This window comes from Erythrolamprus reginae, chromosome 10, assembly GCF_031021105.1.
Source record: "Erythrolamprus reginae isolate rEryReg1 chromosome 10, rEryReg1.hap1, whole genome shotgun sequence".
NCBI classification, from domain to species: domain Eukaryota; kingdom Metazoa; phylum Chordata; class Lepidosauria; order Squamata; family Dipsadidae; genus Erythrolamprus; species Erythrolamprus reginae.
In genome coordinates, this window is record NC_091959.1 from 48,881,960 (window position 1) to 48,899,837 (window position 17,878).

General features: G+C 44.7%; 1 protein-coding gene across 2 annotated transcripts; it reads right to left on the bottom strand.

Moving 5' to 3' along the window:
• Positions 1 to 1,529: 1,529 nt before the first annotated feature.
• Positions 1,530 to 16,439, bottom strand: PPP1CC (protein phosphatase 1 catalytic subunit gamma). 2 transcript variants are annotated; one of them, XM_070763285.1, is made up of 8 exons: positions 16,071 to 16,425; positions 7,941 to 8,072; positions 6,984 to 7,214; positions 5,914 to 6,018; positions 4,641 to 4,868; positions 3,988 to 4,118; positions 2,739 to 2,799; positions 1,530 to 1,900 (listed from the first exon to the last, which is right to left on the bottom strand). In XM_070763285.1, the coding sequence occupies exons 1-8, from the start codon at positions 16,123 to 16,125 to the stop codon at positions 1,887 to 1,889; spliced, it is 957 nt and encodes a 318-aa protein (XP_070619386.1). In that variant the 5' UTR covers positions 16,126 to 16,425; the 3' UTR covers positions 1,530 to 1,886. The 2 variants fall into 2 exon arrangements, with proteins under 2 accessions (XP_070619386.1, XP_070619385.1); XM_070763284.1 differs by lacking the exon at positions 1,530 to 1,900 and having other exon boundaries at positions 2,616 to 2,799; positions 16,071 to 16,439.
• Between the last annotated feature and the right edge of the window lie 1,439 nt (positions 16,440 to 17,878).

Genomic DNA, 17,878 nt, shown 5'->3' on the forward strand with positions numbered 1-17,878 from the left:
GTCTGGAGGACAGAACGGAAATACATTTAAATGTGTTAAAGGGTTCAATAAGGTTCAGGGGGGGAAGTGTTTTTCATAGGAAAGTGAACCAAAGAACAAGGGGCCCCAATCTGAGGTCAGTTGGGGGAAAGATCAGAAGCAACCTGGAAAATATTATTTTACTGAGTAGTAGATGCTTGGCACAAACGTCCAGCAGACGTGGTTGGTCAATCCACAGTCACTGAACTGAAACATGCCTGGGATAAACAGATCCATCCTAAGATAAAATACAGGAAATAGTATAAGGGCAGACGAGATCTGCCGTCCATCTTCTCATTTCTGACTGGCCCTCCCTGCTTCTGCTGGTGACCCCAATTAAGGGGAGGGAAGGGTGGGGCCCCACATTCTCCACTAACTTCCTCCAGTAGGGTGAGGACCCCTCCACTTCTGCTCAAAAGTCACAGACCCCATTTTTGAGGACAAGGGGGCCTCCTCCTCCGTGGGACGCCCAACACTCCCCTCTTGACTGGAGCTGCAGGGGAGGCTGCTGCCGAAAGTGGGCCTCCACCCCTTGATGGTCTCCCCTCCATCAGAGAAGGCCGGGGTGGCCCTGCCTTCCACCAAACACCCACAACCTCAGAGCCCCAAATTTCCTGGTCCTCTGAGGAAAACGCTGGAGCCCTTCTGGAGGCTCCCCTTACTCATTTCTCACCTCTTTAGGCAGGAACTATTATTATTTACTTTATTCTATGCTAAATATGAAACTCAAGTCAACTGAACAGTCAAACAGGCGTCACAAACGCCACTGACTGGTGCTCAGCAATGACCTGCGTTGCTGCCAGCGCCCCAAGTATCAGCCAAGTATCCTCTTCAAATATATGGGCTTCTGAGTAGCACAGGGTTTTGCAGTTCGTCAGGCGTTATTGCAGGAAGCTGCCATTTCTTGATGTGTTTTGTGAAATTCTTGGACAGGGTACCAAGTGCCCTAGTGACAAGGGGCATCGTTGTTGTTATTTATTTATTTATTGGATTTATATGCCACCCCTCCCCAGGGACTCAGGTCAGCTTATTATTATTTACTACTAGTTTTTTCTCATCCTATCCCCCATTTCCTCCCACTTATATGACTTTAACTTGTTGCTTGTATCCTAAGGATTTTATTAATAATAATTCCTCCTTGCTTATTTGGCCTCTATGACAAGCATTGAGTGTTGCGTGATTCTTGACAAATCTATATTTTCTTTTATCTACACCGAGACCATCTGCACCAAAGACAAATTCCTTGTGTGTCCCATCACACTTGGCCAATAAAGAATTCTATTCTATTCTATCTTATTTATTCATTAAACATGAAACTCAGTCAACTGGACATTTTAAAACTGTCATAAATCCCACTGACCGGTGGTAATGGTTGATACGGGTTTCTGCCTGCGTCCTAGGTTTTTTGTTGTTATTATTGTATGGATCAAAGAGTTTCAAGTGACTTTTTGTGATTGCAATGGGGGGGGGGGGTGTTAACCCAACGCCACAAAAATTTAACCAGCGACTCATTTATTAGGCATTTTACCACATTTTTATTTTACACTGTCCTCTGTTTAAAAAGATTACAGGTTTTTTTTCTCCTTTGAAAACAAAACAAATCAAAAACCACAAGAAACTGTGAGTCATAGAAACAGGTGAACGCTGGTTCACTGCTGCAGTTGGTTGTTTTCTAAGCTTTTTTGTAGAGAGCGGAATCTTCAAGATGCAAATAAAACAAAACCTAAAAGTTAAATTCTAAATCTCAGGCAGGTCTCTTCACGTGTTACAACTTCCTGAACTGGCTAAAAAGAGCAGAGTGGCAACGCTTCGACACTGAACACAAGGGAAGTATCAAAAGTCTTTAATCCTGTACTCCAGCTGCTAGTTCAAGTCGTCCTCCCTGCAGGGGAAAAAATCCAGCTTAGACAACACCTGGGCATCTCCACGGGGGCCTCGCTGGCCGGCCCTTCCCTGCACAACTTATATTCTACACACAGAGACACAAATCTTAAAATCATGGCTTTAAATTGTGATTCCAAAGTATAACGGAGGGTCTCGGGGCGCTGCAATTAAAACACACATCATTCTTCTAGGGAAGCTGGCAAAAGGGTTGGAAAAAGCCGACAGTGGGGACCTCGTGTACATGACAATAAAAATGCAAAGCCTTTAAAAAACAAAAGCTGTGTTTTACAAGGGGAACCGGATCAACCGTACAGGCGGCGGTTTGACGGGTCATACAAAGTGTCCCAGGCTCTCATGCACGGCACGCTGGTGCCTCCTTGGCTCCTAAAATAAAGACACGCGCATTGCACATCACCTGGTCTCTACAGGAGTCGGTTGTACAATGTGCCCAGAGTGGCAGGAGAGGCGCTGTCAAGTGTACAGCGGGAACATCGGGAACAAAATAATAAAAAAAGGAGTGTTGTGTTTTTTTTCCTCTCTTTCCAAAGACCGGGTTTTGTCTTTGTTTTTAAAAACTCTTCTGGAGAAGGGAGAAAAAGTCTCTCATTTGCTGCTGCGTCCAGCAAACGCCGTCCGTCCAAAGGAATCGGAAAGAAAAACCACAACACGGTTTAAGTCTGAGCAAGCGGACGGATACACGTGGCCGGGTGGGGTTTTTTTTGTTCTCGTTTGCTTTTTTTTTTATAAAAAAAAGATGGAAGATTATATACTATAGTACAGAGTCCCAACCAGGCAGGCCGAGAGCACTTATTTCTTGGCTTGTTTTGTGATCATACCCCTGGGTGGCGTTACAGGTCGGCTGGCGTTGGGCTTCTTTTTCTCCGCGGGCTTCAAGATCTGGAATGACAATTGGCTGATTTAGCGATTCACGTTCTGCAGGCAGCTACTACAAGGAAACTACACGGGTAGAGTTACCCTGGTCTGCTCAAACCTGAAAAGATAGGGCTACATTACTCCATCCAAGGCCCAGAGTGGACTCGGGGCTCATCTTCCTCTCTCTCTCTCTCTGTCTCTCTCTGAAAAGATCAATACATTTCTTTCCAATTCCATTATTATTATTATTATTATTATTATTATTATTATTATTATTATATTAAATTTATATGCTGCCCCTTTCCGAAGACTCGGGACGGCTTACAACATATAAAAGCAGCATACATCGAGATAATAAAATTAAAATTTACATTTAAAAATAAACTAAAAAACCTATTAACCTGCACCCATCCCATTCAAACATTCACTGGCCAGGGGGGAGAATCTAATGACCCCAGGATTGGCGGCATAGATGAGTCTTGAGACTCTTATGGAAGGTGGGGGCAACAGGAACCTCTGGAGGGAGCTGATTCCAGAGGGCCGGGCCCCCCACGGAGAAGGCTCTTTCTCTAGGTCCCACATGACATTGTCTAGTTGACGGGATCTGGAGAAGGCCGACTTGGTGGGACCTAACCGGTTGCTGGGATTCGTGCGGCAGGAGGCAGCCCATGTATGGTTTTCTCGGTCATCACCAACACTTTGAATTGTGTCCGGAAACCAATTGGCAGCCAGTGCAAACCGCAGAGGGTTGGAGAGATGTGGACATGTCTGCTTAATCCCATAACTGCTCGCGCGGCTGCGTCCTGCACAATCCATAAGCCAAGGGTGGCCGACTATGGCCCCTTTACGACCTTGTGGACTTCAACTCCCAGAATTCCTGAGCCCCCATCCACGGCTCAGCTGGAAAGACAGCCAAGAGGGGACCCTGGAGGACATCCCAGGCCCGGAGCGGTTCGGGCTTTCAAGACCAGCCCAACGAACCTGAACCCAGAACTGTCGTGGTGTTCCGCCCACGGCTTCCTCCTCTTCCAAAGACCCCTCTAGAAAGCAGTGGGGAGAGAAAGGATCCTCGGGAGAAGGCAGCACCAGGTGAATCTACTAAGGCTGCCCTGGATCTAGTAGGGCTCTTCAGGTGGCTCAGAAGGAGGACCAGAAGGAGACCCACCACTGAACCAAAAGCCAAGCAGCCCAGGGCTTCAAAGACAACGTTACCTGGAAGGAGCACATCAGAGTCTCGTCCACGCTCATCATAGCACCTGCGTTGTCAAACTCCCCACAGTAGTTGGGGGCAGAAAACAGAGTTACCAGCTGCCTCTTTGCAAAGAATTCGTATCCATCTTCAACTACCTGCGAAGGCAAAGACGGCTCGGTCGGTAACGCTGGGATGGGCATTGAGGCAGGAATCCGTTTTATGGGGAAATGCGCTAAGCTCCTTTTTTTGAAAGTCTGCACAGGGGTCCATTTGCTGTGAAAATGCACACGGGTCCTGAGATGACAGACACCGCAATGCATGTCACCATACAGGGACAATAACACCAGCTGCCCGCAGGTGACAAAATGGCACTAACTGCTGTGCCCTACATAAATGTGGGGATATTTTAGGCAGGGCTAACAAAAAACAGCGGCTTCTCGGTTTACGCCATTTACTTGCTGTGGTTGTGCTTCCCTATTTGGGAGCCTGCTTCTAAATCAAATTGTGAGAAGTCCTCTCAGGCCAGCCAGGAGACGGCGGAGAACGCTTAAAGCCAAGCAGCTACTTGGACGTTAGAGGCAGAGGGGAAAATTTCTCTCCAACCTGGGCCACTTTGAGACTTGTGGACTTCAGTTCCCAGAATTCCTCAGCCAGCAAACCCTGGTCCAGACACCTACCTGATGAGCTCTGCATATGAGGTCCAAATCATGTTTATGAAGGAACTTTGCCACCACTTCGGCTCCAAATGTGAAGGACACCCCTCGGTCGTTTTCGCCCCATCCAAGTACATCCTTGTCGGGGTCAGACCACAGCAGGTCGCAAAGGAGGCCTTGGTCCGGCACGTCTGTGGGCCGCATAATCCGCCGGATTTGTTCCATTGACTGGAGATCTGGTGATAAGCCTGGACGGGGATGAAGAGGCGTCAGGTTTGGATTTGGTGCACAATGCAAACACAACACCGAATAGCCGGGAGCACACGGGGAATGAGATCCCTGAGGAAGACCAGTTGGCCACTTTCATCTAAGAGGTGGTGCTCAATCAAGGGGCCCCATACAAGACCAGAGCAAGACAAAACGTGAGGAATTAGAAAGAATTCCTTAAGAGGCTCCCGTCTCTTGGATAATGTATCCAGACTCAAATGGATTTAGCAAAGAAATTCAAAACTTAAGTCACGAATAACTCTGATTTAAATGGATGCAGTTGAAATGAAACTAAACCTGGATCCAATGCTGGGAAGACCCCACATGTATCTAAACATGTATCTACACAGTCCCAGCCCAGTCCCAGCCTCAGAGCAAGCTGTACCCAAGAGAATTTATTAATTATTTATTAGACTTGTATGCCGCCCCGAGTCTATGGAGAGGGGCGGCATACAAATCCAATAAATAAATAAATAAATAAATAAATAATAATTGCTTTGGCCAAATAAACTACTCACAGAATAGACCTCCTGTGGGGTCTAGCGCAGTCATCTCAAGTGAAAGAGGGCCCTGCTCTTGCTGAGCCCAAGTGTTTTTTCTCTCTCCCCCACATCTGCCCCCCACTCACACACCCTCCAACACTGCAAGCTTGAGGTTTCTGCCTAAAAATATCCTGCAGATGTTTTGGCAGAAGCAGCAATGGCAAGGCCAAACATTTAAAGGGCTCACAAGAGGCAAGACTATTTGAGCACAAGTATTTATATACTATATAGGCAGCAGGAACTGTCTGTCTAACCTGCAATTATCTCATATAAAGATATATGTAGGTTCCGCAGACTTCCTACAAGATTAAGGACCTGCTAAATAATTTTAAGACAGCTTCCCGATATACGTTGGTGGTCCCCAAACCTCGTCATAGAAGTGAGCTATGCTCAAGGAATGAAATGCAGAGTTTCTCTCTGAAAATGCCTCAAAATGTAACTCTGATCAATTATGCGGCCTGAGACAGCGTCCACGACTACTTGCCTCCGTGGCAGCAAAATATTTTCTCATCCACAATGGCTGCAATTGGCAAGCAGTTGAAGCAATCGGTAAAGGTTTTCCACAGCTTGATGTTGTATCTTCTTTTACCTGGGGAAGCGGACCAGCCAATGAAACGTCATTTTAGTCATTTCAAAATCAAGTATGGCAGAAAAGAGTAGTTTGTGGGAAAGGGGGGGGGAGGGAGAGGAGGGAATCTCCTTTTTATCCCTCGCAGTTATTCCTAGGTCCCATCTGGCTTGTCTTCAGTTAAGAGTTAAGACCTCCGCAGAGTCCTTGACTTGCAACCATTTGTTTAGTGACCATTCAAAGTTACAATGGCATTGGGAAAAAATATGACTTAGGCATCCCCACTGCCACAGAACGCTTGGCCACCAGTGTATATTTACAACAGTTGCCATGTCCCACTGGGTCACGTGACCACCTTTTGCGACCTTCCCAGGCAGCTACCGACAAGCGTAGTCAATGGGGAAGGAGGATTCGCTTAATGACGGGGTGGTTCATTCAGGCACTGCAGTGATTTGCTTAACAACTGTGGCCAAACGAAAGGCTGTAAAACCAGGCACAATTCACTTAATCTAAGCCTGGCTTAGCAGGGGAAATTCTGGTCCCCTTATGTGGTCTTAAGTCAAGGGTTCCCTCTACGACAGGGGTCTCCAACCTTGGCAACCTCCGGACTTGTGGACTTCAACCCCCAGAATTCCTCAGCCAGCACATGCAAGGTAAGGAATTCTGGGAGTTGAAGCCCACAAGTCGTAAAGTTGTCAAGGTTGGAGACTCCTGCTCTACAACTTTAACCAAAATGGAAGATGATAACAAAAATTCAGAATAAGCTGGAGTTCATAAGGGAAAGGGACATGATTTGTTTTCTGTCTTTGTAGTAGGAGGCCTTCAAAGTGATGCAAAAGGTCAAAGACATTACATCCCCCCTTATCCCAGCCGCCTCTCAACTCTGCAACCCTATTAATGCACAATTCCCTCTAAGGATAGAGATCATTTCATACTAAAAAACGAGGGCACATTTGTCCTTAAAACACATCCCCACGCATACTTACATTCATCGTAGAAGCCATAAATTCTATTAATGCTAGCACATTCATGGTTGCCTCTAAGGAGGAAAAAGTTCTCTGGATATTTTATCTTGTAGGCCAGCAAGAGACAAATGGTCTCCAAGGACTGCTTCCCTCGGTCAACGTAGTCCCCAAGAAAGAGATAGTTGCTCTCCGGTGGGAAACCACCATATTCAAATAGCCGCAGCAAGTCGTAGTATTGTCCGTGGATATCACCTTAAGCAAAGACAGGAAAGCAGTTTTCAGGGCTTTGGGTTTGGCTCACTCAAGCGACCCCAGCAGTGTATTTTAAATATGCAGATTAGAAGGAGCATTATGTAAGAGCATTAAGAAAGATAATAACCTGAGTCAGGTTTTCAACGTTTCCCTGCGAGGCCAAACCTTAGAACATCATTTACGACTGCGGTTTTAAAGATAAATTAGATCAAAGTGTGAATTTCACCCGTAGTTTTATATCTAAGAACTATGTTCTAATATTTCTGAAAAAGAGGAAATAACTACTTCCCCCTCTCAGATGGACACAACAGGGATGGGCAAAGTAAGAGGGGTTATATACTATTTAAATATACAGAACAGCTATGAGATTTCAACAGTGTATCAAAAACTGAGTCTCTTCCTGAAATTTGTTTCTTTTTGGTTACATCCAATAGTTCCTTTCAGCACTCTATTCAAAAGGCAGAGCTCCATCCTCAAGCAATGTGGCTCGACTCAGCCTTCCATCCGTCCAAGGTGGGTAAAACGGGGACCCAGATTGTTGGGGGGCAAGAGGCTGACTCCCGCTTAGGGAGGGCTGTGAAAGCACTATAAAGTGGTATACAAGCCTTATTGCGGTTTTCTAGCAGGTCCAGTATCCTCAGATGCACCACCTGAAGTTATTATTTAACAAATTTTGTGAATCATTCTTAGACTGTCTTAAAAAACAAACAAACCCAGGGTGCTTACCACATATTTTAAGTGGTGCTTCAAGTTCTAACAGAATTGGTTGACTGAGGAAGATCTCCCGAGATTTCAAGCACAATCCTCTTATTTCGTTCTCTTGAAGCTGGACATTTTTACCAGGTTTGGATCCTCTCACTGTGTAGAAAAAACATATGTGATTATTTGTAGCACCTAGTACATATATAGAAGTCCAATCAATTATCTTTATTAGGAGGGAGGACTTTGACACACCCATCCAAATCTTTCTTCAATTACATGCGTCAATTTCATTTCACACTGATGAAACATTTGGGATTATTTTGTGCCGCTGGTGTGTATTTTTTGTAATTAGCACCACATATCCGGTACACTTTAGTTTATTTCAGTTGCACCTTTTAAAAAGAATGCACGCTTTATTAAATTCAAAATAGCCACTTGGAATAATTGTGGCTATAACATTGGCCTGCTAATGCATTATTAAAATTGGTAAAGTTCATTGCAATAGTTTAAAAGTGTTTTACCCAGGCATAGCTATATTTAAAGCCAAAGCTGTTCACAATGTGTAGAAGTAGTACATTGACCACAATCAGAGCATACCATGTTTTGAAGATGTCAACCACATTCTCTAAATGCATGTAAAATATTCCCAGAAACATTGAAGGGAATTGTAGCAGCTTTAGATTTGCATAATCAGCAGAACAAAGGATCAAAAAAATCCTGCTGACCAATTGCGTCATTTGCATAATTTATGCCTATTTCATGTTTGCAGAGAGGGAACAAAGGAGATTCTGTGATTATCTTCTGCCAGGGTTTGATTACAAGATTTTATATTCGCTCTCTCCTCTGGGTCTTATATCGTAAAACAAGCAGAAAAACAGTTTAAAGTACTTTTACTGACAGCTCTGAAGAACTCAAAGATTATGTTTAACAAGCTTTGCTTTGAGTCCATATCAGAATCAGGTTGAAATTACCAGCAGATTTCCCAGGAAACAAAGGTTGTGACCTGACCGATGCTTGCCCTATAATTAGCCTATTCTGTCAGTCATGTTAGCAGTTTATGGTGACATTATCAGTACAATTAGATCCTGGAGGAGCCATGAAAATTCCTATCACACATAACCTACCATAAACTCGCTGAAACATCCTTCTGCATTGCAGCATGGCTGCTCTGTGGCAGGAGGGATTCGTGGACAATCCCCCCCCCCCAAATCAGCTCCCAACCTAACCTGAAATGTATTTAACGGAGCTGCGAAGTATCTAACAGCAAAACAGTCATAGGCACCAATCTAAGATAACTGCATTAAAAAAATCAGCAGGACAATTTGTATAATCTTGAGTATTAGAATTAAGTCAAGTATGTTAATGCAGGCAAAAGCTTTCCAGGCAAAAAATGTTGTAGTAATAGTCATAAAATTGACTTGAAGTCCAAAGACCAAACTTTAGGGGGAAGTTAGCAATCTACGACTGAAAGGAATGTATGTTGAATCAGGGGTCTACAATTTAATTTGTAACATGACCAAATAACAGTTGTCCTCAGTTTATATTCCATTGCAAATTCTATCAGCTGTCATCATTCCAAGATCCCTGCAAATATGTCTAACATGCCAGACTATTGACCATTCATCTGTTGCTTTGGCTCTACCACAGGAGCTGGTTTTCACTGGAAAAACCCCAAAGCATCTGAATTCCTCTAATGCAATAGGCAAGATTTCAGCCAAATTGCCTTGACTGCTAATAAGCTGAGAGTAAAAAAGATCCGCTCTTTACAAACCCCCTTCACAATTTTTAGGAATGAAGTGCTTTAACGTTGGAGATACAAAACAAGCCTCCCAGAGCTAGGATTGTCATGGAGATGGCCCTTTGCAAAACCTCTTCAGCCCCTAACTCTGGAAAATAAGTGGTTCCCGAGCTGTGGCTACATCAAAGGGACAGAGAGAGAAAAGCGAGGATGGATCATTTTGGTCCTCCGTTCTGAGTGTGGTTTCCCTTAGTGGCTGTTATGTAACCTTTATATAACACTGTACAGAATGTGGGACCCTGAATTAACTTACCTACTTCTCTCTCTCTCCATCCCCCCCCCCCCCTTTCAACTAGTAAAGCACAAGCTAAATTTTGATAAAGAGAGCTGAAAGGTGAGATAAATAGATAAGATATAGACAGACAAGCTCATAAACTGGAAAGTGAGCCTCACTTATTGTGGCTTTCAAACCTATAATAATCTCTTAAGCTTTGTCTGTTCCACATATTTTAACAGCATGTGCCCTGAATTAATGCCAGTTGATCTGGGTAATGATATCGCACATCTGTTTTGCCAGGCCAATCCTTCAGAAATCCGCTCTTCCCACTTGTAACCAAAATATTCTGAACTCAGTGGAGGGCACAGCTTCCGGGTTGAAGACAGGGGCATCATGAGAGTTAATCATGAACACCACTCTTGATTTAATAATCATTCAAACAGCAGAGAAAAACAATGGCCTAGGCAAAACAACATATGACCTTATATTTATCAGATGGGAGGGCTATAATTCTCCCCAGCATAATGTGGTGTGGTGAGTAAGTACACAAATGATACAGTACAGAGCCAGGGAGAAATGAATGGGCAGTTTGTTTAGGAAACTACTATTACATTTGCAGAAGTACAACAAATATTTTTCAGATAATTTCCAGAACAGCCCACCCAGGACTGAACTTAAGCAGTGCCACAGAATGTGGAATGGGCAAAGAAAAGGACCAAGAGGAGGGTGGAGGCAACGGAAGGGCCGGTTGGGCAGCGATACAGTCAGATCCGGCTCTTGGTATCAGTCGTATCAGTCGGCAGCCATAATAAATTTTACAGCGTTTTTTCACAAGTCGGTACTATGCCCTCACGCTAGCTTCAAAACAAAGCAAAGTTTCATGACAAGAGGAAAAAACGTGGACAGGCTTAAATCTGAGCGCATCTTTTCTTTTTTTAAGAAAAGCAAAACCTACACAGGTAGTCCTCCACTTATAACTGTTCATTTAGTGACAGTTCAAAGGTGCGACGGCACTGAAAAAAAGTGAGATAGGACCGGTTCCACCGTGTGGCAACCGACTCATAATTATGGTGGCTGCAACGTCGCGGGGTCGTCACGTGACCGCCTTTTGCAACCTTCTGGCGAGCCAACTCAACGGGGAAGGCGGATCAATTTCACAACCCTGTTATTAACTTTGCAACTGCAGTGATTCACTTAACAACTATGGCCAGGAAGGCCGCAAAGTCACTTAACAAAACTTTTACTTAGCAACACAGGAATTTTGGGGCTCAATTGTGGTCATAAGTCAAGGACCGCCTGTATTGATATTTTCACATCACAGCTGTTTGTTAATTACAAGTTCCCTTGTTTACCCTGCACAGAGAGAGGAGGAAAGAGGCAGCGGGCAGAATCCAGCCAAACCTGCTTTGTTCTTCCAAGCTTCTGGCGCAAGGCATATCCTCGGATGCAGCCTGTATGGCTTATTAGGGATTTGTTCCAGAGGAAAATATTTATCAATGACACGCATAGAGCTGGTTCTTTGACTACGAGTGAACAGCCCTAATTACAAACTGCACTATGAAAATTAATTAGTTCTCCAAGCTTAAATTTCCTTCCATCGTTCACTAAGCGCTGTGGCTATCAACTTTATGCTTTTTGCTTTTTCAGGCCATAGTTATGATTATGGTTGGAAAAATACTGATATGAAAAAGAAGAAAGAAAAAGAATAATGTCCTTTGCCACAGAGGAGGCATGAAAATAGCACAATAACAGAGTGGGAAGGGATCTTGGAGGTCTTCTAGTCCAACCACCTGCTCAAGCAGGAGTTCAGGCTTGTGGGACTTGCACGCAACAACATTTCGCCCAAATTAATTGCAGAAGAACAAGGAAATCCAAGTCCATCTTTGCAAAGAAGATAAGGTAAAATAGTTTGCAATGTGCACTTTTATTAGTCATTTAGAAAGATAATAGTGAGAAAGAATGAAAGCCTGTTCTAACAAAAAGCCCATAATTTTCCACTTGTATCTCGGCTGTTAAAGGCCCAAACAGGATTAAAACATGTTGCTTTGAGATAAAAGGCTACTCATTATCTACTAGCCTTGATAAGCAAGTAAATAACTAGAATTTCTGGTCATACAAAATGGGTGGTTGAACACACCATTTCTTTCCAGGTACCCATCTAATCGGACAGATCTATAAGTCTGTAGGCTCTGTCTAAAGCCAGAAGATCTAGTTTGGAACTGGATCACTAAGGTTTGTCTGAGAACTTGTAGCTCTCCCAGCTATAAAATGAGAATTAAACTGGCTGCTCTGAGTGCAAAACTTCCCCCTTTTGTTGTATTCATGGGATTGAAAGTTTCAGTTCCCTGCATTAACCAAATATGGAGAACTCAAGCATGCAGGCAGACCAGAGAGCCCTTAGTTCTAATTATATTTTATAGCGATACCACCCTTCCAAAGTTCAGAAATGATATGAAGCTGCACTTTGTAGAACAAAAGCCAGCACTTTCATTTTCCTCTTCTTGGATCTGATTGCAGCTTTTTTGTAGCAACAACTATGCCCCAAGATCTTACGGCAACTCTTCGAAGAATGGGGTACATATACAATTAGGAAGCATCTTTATCTAAGGTGCTGAGAGATGCATTTTAGAAAAATAATGCTGATAAATGCATTTTAGAGCCCGAAATCTTTCATATTTGGGGTTGAAATGACTGATGCAGAAGAAAAAAAGAATATGAGATACTTTTATAGGTAATCAATTCCATGAGAAAATCATTTTTTTTTAAAAAAATCCCTCATCACGGCATAATTCAAATTATATTAGAGATGCAGCATTAAGTAGCAGTAATATTTCTATTAATAGAAGATAATAGAGGTGTAAATATGCCCTGTTTATCCCGCCAAGTTATGTGTACACAGCCAATTTAAAACTCACGTTGCGTTAAAGGACACCAAAAATTAATCTATACTGAACTCATGCTGCTGTCATCTGAAATTTAAATTTGTTAAACAAATGGAGGGAGATAATTAAGCAACCATTTTTAAGCATGCAAGAAGAACAGCTCTTATAACACTGGAAAGGTCTGGGTTTTTTTTAAAGTTCTATCTAGGCTAATACCAAGCATCTTGAATTTACAAATCCAAATTACATTGCTAACTCTCTTTTTCAATGGTCTTTCAGCAAACCTAAAGGAGAAGGATTAGTGAAAGGCATATCATACACAGGTGGCCCGGTTCTTATTATTTTAAGACAGTCATTTTCATTTGGTGGAAATTAAATGCCCAAATTGAGTTATTAATCTAGAATGGAGTGGGATAAGGCTGGATCAACCAGTAGCTGCCTTATAATTTTTGCTTGTTGCTGGAAGGAATGTTGCTCATCAGGTCTGTTTATCCAACTCAAGTTTAATATAAGGCCAGCCTCCCGCAATGAAAACTGGAAACAAATACGCCAAATGTACAGAACGTTGTATCTTGGAAGTGCCCCAGAGAAACAATGGGATCAGCCCACCAAATTGTTCAGATGAGTGGAGTCACCTGGAACCCAGCACCGGAGTTTAGAATAATCAAAATGTCATCCTGATGTCATAATGCTTGGATTAAGTCTGTAATTTGTTTGCAAGCGAAATGTTCACTCCAGCTCAAAAGAAGCAGGCCTATTTTTAAAGTTAAAGGCCATAATAGATGGCCACAGGTGGGCGAGCAACATTCCTACGCCCTCATAATTCCTTCCCTGGACCAGCAATCACACAGTGTCAGGAAGACCGGGCGAAGCAACAATCTTATTTCTTTCCTCCCAGCAAGACTCCACCTATGTTAAAGAGGGCAAAACAAAAAGAGACCTACCAAACACTACAAATTACTTAGGCTCCTATTCTAAGAAAGAGCAGACGGGAGAGGCATGTAAGATTCCCACCATCCAAGGGTAAAAGGCATCATGGGCAAAATTTGAAAGAGGAGAGCGTTGCTGCAGCTCTGAATCTTGCCTGCAACTCCTCCAGGAAGGTTTCTTCCCTCCTCTCATTGCTTCACCAAAGGAGGCAATGAAACTCAGGCAGAAGGATTCCAGGAGAAGGAGAGCAAAGCCACATGCAAGTTCAGCTTTTGGATTCTGAGGAAAGAGGGGTACTTATCCCCCCCCCCTCAGAAACCCTCCATTCCTGCTCTTCTGCTTTTCCTTCACTGCAGAGGGGCCTCCTTTCACCTCATTATCCTTATTTATCATGTATCTCACCATAGAAGCCCAAACCGATATATAATGCATCCCCTCCTATAATTTCTTTTGTTAAAACAACAACTTAGGAAGGTTCCTGAGCTGAGGGAGAATGCTCAAAGTTATCTCCTGAGCCTATGCTTTCACAGGTTAGTACTGTGCCATCATCACACTGGCTTTGAATAAAATAGATCCAGCCAGAACCAGAAAATTAGGTTTAGCAACTTCCCACTCGGTTGCAAAATCCAGCAACCCAACAGATCCCAACCTGCAACCCAACTAGCAAACTCTTTTATTCCGAGGGTGTCCCAAGGGTGCTTTTTCAATTCAGATCTGAGGAAGCGAAACATTTTAGAAAAGAAAAACCAAGGAAGCCCAATTGCCCTTTGGGACAACCATGACCTGGGTGATGGAGAATCTCCAGAGACGGGCATACGTAAACTTTTTCCCTGCAAAGACGGTCCAAAACACACCTTATTTTCTAAGTAAAATCAGGGGCAAAAGTAAAAAAATAAAAAAAAACATTTGCACCTTGGCCCCTTTTCTTCTAATCTGTAACGCACCTCCCACCTGCATCATCCTGACTTTGCATTTTTCATTAATTCCACACAGCAGTTAGTGTTTATTTATATGTCTCAATGTGTTTGTGTGCCACCATCATGTTCTGCCCCCTTCTATTTGGGCCAATGATTCGGACTTCTTCGCCCCTCACATCATTCAGCAAAGCCTCTCCCATCCTCTGACCGGACATCCTTGGAAAAGCATCCCTAAGAATAGAAATTATTCTTAGGGATGCATTTCAAAGGATGCTCTATGGCAGTGTTTCCCAACCTTGGGAACTTGAAGATATCTGGACTTCAACTCCCAGAATTCCCCAGCCAGCATTTGCTGGCTGGGGAATTCTGGGAGTTGAAGTCTAAATATCTTCAAGTTGCCAAGGTTGGGAAACACTGCTCTATGGAACCAACTACCCCCTCCCCCCCAATGTCCATACTGCTCCCACCCTACTGGTCTTCCGAAAGGCCACAAAGACCTGGCTCTGCCGGCAGGCCATGAATTGTACATCTTTCATGGCCAAACTGTATGAATGGTGTGTATGCATGGGATTGTGTCTCTTTTATAATAAATGGGTTTTATCACGGGTCTAGTTTTAGATATTATATTCCACTTCTCTTATTGCTTTGTATCTTTTTGTACTTGTATTATCATTTTGTAAGCCGCTCTGATTTCTCCGGGATTGGGCAGCATAGAAGATAGATTTCAAAGATATAGAGCTAAAGAGATAGATAGATATAGAGATAGATAGATAGACAGACAGAGATAGATAGAGATAGACAGAGAGAGAGAGAGATTGATAGTGATAGAGATAGATAGATAGATAGATAGATAGATAATTTTGGGGGGAAATAAAAAACACTGAAGAGGGGCAGCCCCTCCCCTCAGGGGCTACAAGAAGGCTGCATTCAACACCCACCCATCCACAGGTATCTCCTGCCATCCATTGAGCCTCCCTTCTTTGACCCCCCTCCTCCCCAAAGCCCTCTTTAAAGTGGGGGTCACTTTCCACCCCCCTGACCGCCCCCTCCCCATTTCCCAGCCTTCCTTTGTCCTCTGCGCTTCTGATTCCCCCCACCCACCCAACCAGGCCTCCCCAGATCTGGGAGGGGAACCCCGGTTTTCGGATAAGGGGGGGGGTGGAAGAGAGAAGAAAATGGGGGCGACCTCCGATGGGGGGGGTGGATATGAGGAAGGGGAGATACATCCCCCTCTCTCAAAAAAACCCTCAGCCGAATTGTTCGGCGTTTTGGGGAGGGGGTCTTTCCCTTCCTGAAGGGGTCCCAATGGAGAGGTCGCCCCCCCCCCGCCATCACCAAAGGGGGAGGCGCAGATCCCTCACACACACACACCCGCCAACCCGTCGCCCCCGGGCATTCCCCCCTCCTCACCTTCCAGCAGCCGTTGGATGATGCTGTCGATGTTGAGCTTGTCAATATCCGCCATCGCCTCTCCGCGGCCGGGGAAGGAGCCAAGCCGGAGCCCGCCGGGGTCGACTTTCTCTTCAGCCTCCGCCTCCTCCTCTTCCTCCGGCGACCCCGGCACCCGAGCCGGCGCTTGCCCTCCTCGCCTCCGCCCACCACCGCGATCCTCTCTCGCTCTCGCTCTCTCGGCCGCGGGCGATTTCCCCCTCCGCTCGCTCGCCGCGCCTCTCGCGCCCGCCTCAGCAGCCCAACCGCATCGCCGGCGACTGAGGCGAACAAAATGGCCGCCGCGGCCCTCCCCTCGCTCTCCTCAGTCGCCTCCTTCGGGGTGGGGGGGGGAGGAGGAGGAAGGGAGCGCAGGGATACCGGAGGAAACAGCCGCCGGAACTTTTTTCTCGGTCAAGAGAGGGAAGCTTGTGGGGGGAAGGGGAGGATTCTTGGCGCGTGCGCTCTCTCTCTTTTCCGTTTTCTGCCCCTCGTTCGGCGGTTCCCTCGGGCGCGCGCGCGCTCTCGCTCTCCCTCCCTCTCCCCCCTCCCTCTCGGGCGTCCTCACTCAGTCCGCGCGCCCGCGATCCTTCCGCCTGGGGAAAGGGATAGAAAGAAAAGGGCGGGAGGGGCCGAGCGGAAAAAAGAGTTCCCCCTCGCCGCCCATCTTTTTCTCCCGCTTCTTTCTGTCAGGGCGCTTCTGAGGGGAAATAATGGAAACCTGAGGCAGAGAGAAGGGGAAAGAGATATGGGAGAGAGAGGGAATGGCGTTTTTCTCAAAGGGGCGAGTGGGGAGACTGTCCTACTGTAATAATTGATCAAATGAGGGGGAAAGGAAAGAGTTCCCTTAAGCAGGTGCAGAGTTCTCTGTATAGTATGTTTCTCTATATTTTAGACTGCACCAACTCTAAAAACCTTAACAATATAGAGAAGCTGTCCAGGTGCTGAACTAAGAGACTGAATTACTGTATATCAATTATCAGTTGGTGCAAAAGTCCTCAGGATTAGATTAGATTAGATTTATTGGATTTATATGCCGCCCCTTTCCGCAGACTCGGGGCGGCTCACAACAATGGTAAAAACAGTACATAATAACAAATTTAATATTTAGCAATCTAAATTAGAACTCGTGCCCACACTTGCCAAAGCTTCCCTACAGTGGGGGGGGGGGACCCTGGCAGGGGCTTTCCTTTGAAAGGAAAGGGGGTTCAGGAAGTTTTTGGGTCATAAAATAGGATTACTGTACAGTATTTCATTGCAAAATAAAATAATTTTATTTTGCAAAAAAAATAATTTGCAACCCTTGCAAAGGGTTGAAGCTGCAACCGCAAACCTCACATGCAAACGTGGCAGAGTTTGTGTTTTCTACCCTGTACAAGATGGTGGCGGGAGGATGCCGTGAGGAAAAAGGGGAGATGCTTAAGTCAATCGATGGGTGGACAAGATTTATCAATATTAGATTCCAGGGAAAAAAGTGGCTTCCTCACTCGACAAGGAAAAACCTCTTTCCTCCTCCCTTTCTGCTGGGATGGCAACCCATTTTCCCAAACACGTTCTCCAGCCAAAAAAAAAAAGTAAAACCAAGACAATTTTGCTTACGGGCTGAATAAAAAGAAAGAGCACGCTTGAGAATGCACAGAGTTCCGTCTCCTTTGAGGGAATTGAACCCCCCTCAGCACTTCTGTGCAGAAACATGGCTTCTTCTAGAAGAAGCCACTTAGCAAAAAGGTAAAAAGGGTTTTGCTTTTAAAATGCAATTGGAATTGATCCTCTTTGCAGTATTTAGCACT

Bases quoted from the DNA above. Each gene is read 5' to 3' on its own strand.
- PPP1CC (XM_070763284.1), bottom strand. From the start codon at position 16,125: ATGGCGGATATTGACAAGCTCAACATCGACAGCATCATCCAACGGCTG. The intron at 8,073-16,070 runs GTGAGGAGGGGG...TTTTCTACACAG, and splicing joins CATCCAACGGCTGCTGGAAG to TGAGAGGATCCAAACCTGGT. The intron at 2,800-3,987 runs GTAACGTTGTCT...TTGTCATTCCAG, and splicing joins CTCTGATGTGCTCCTTCCAG to ATCTTGAAGCCCGCGGAGAA.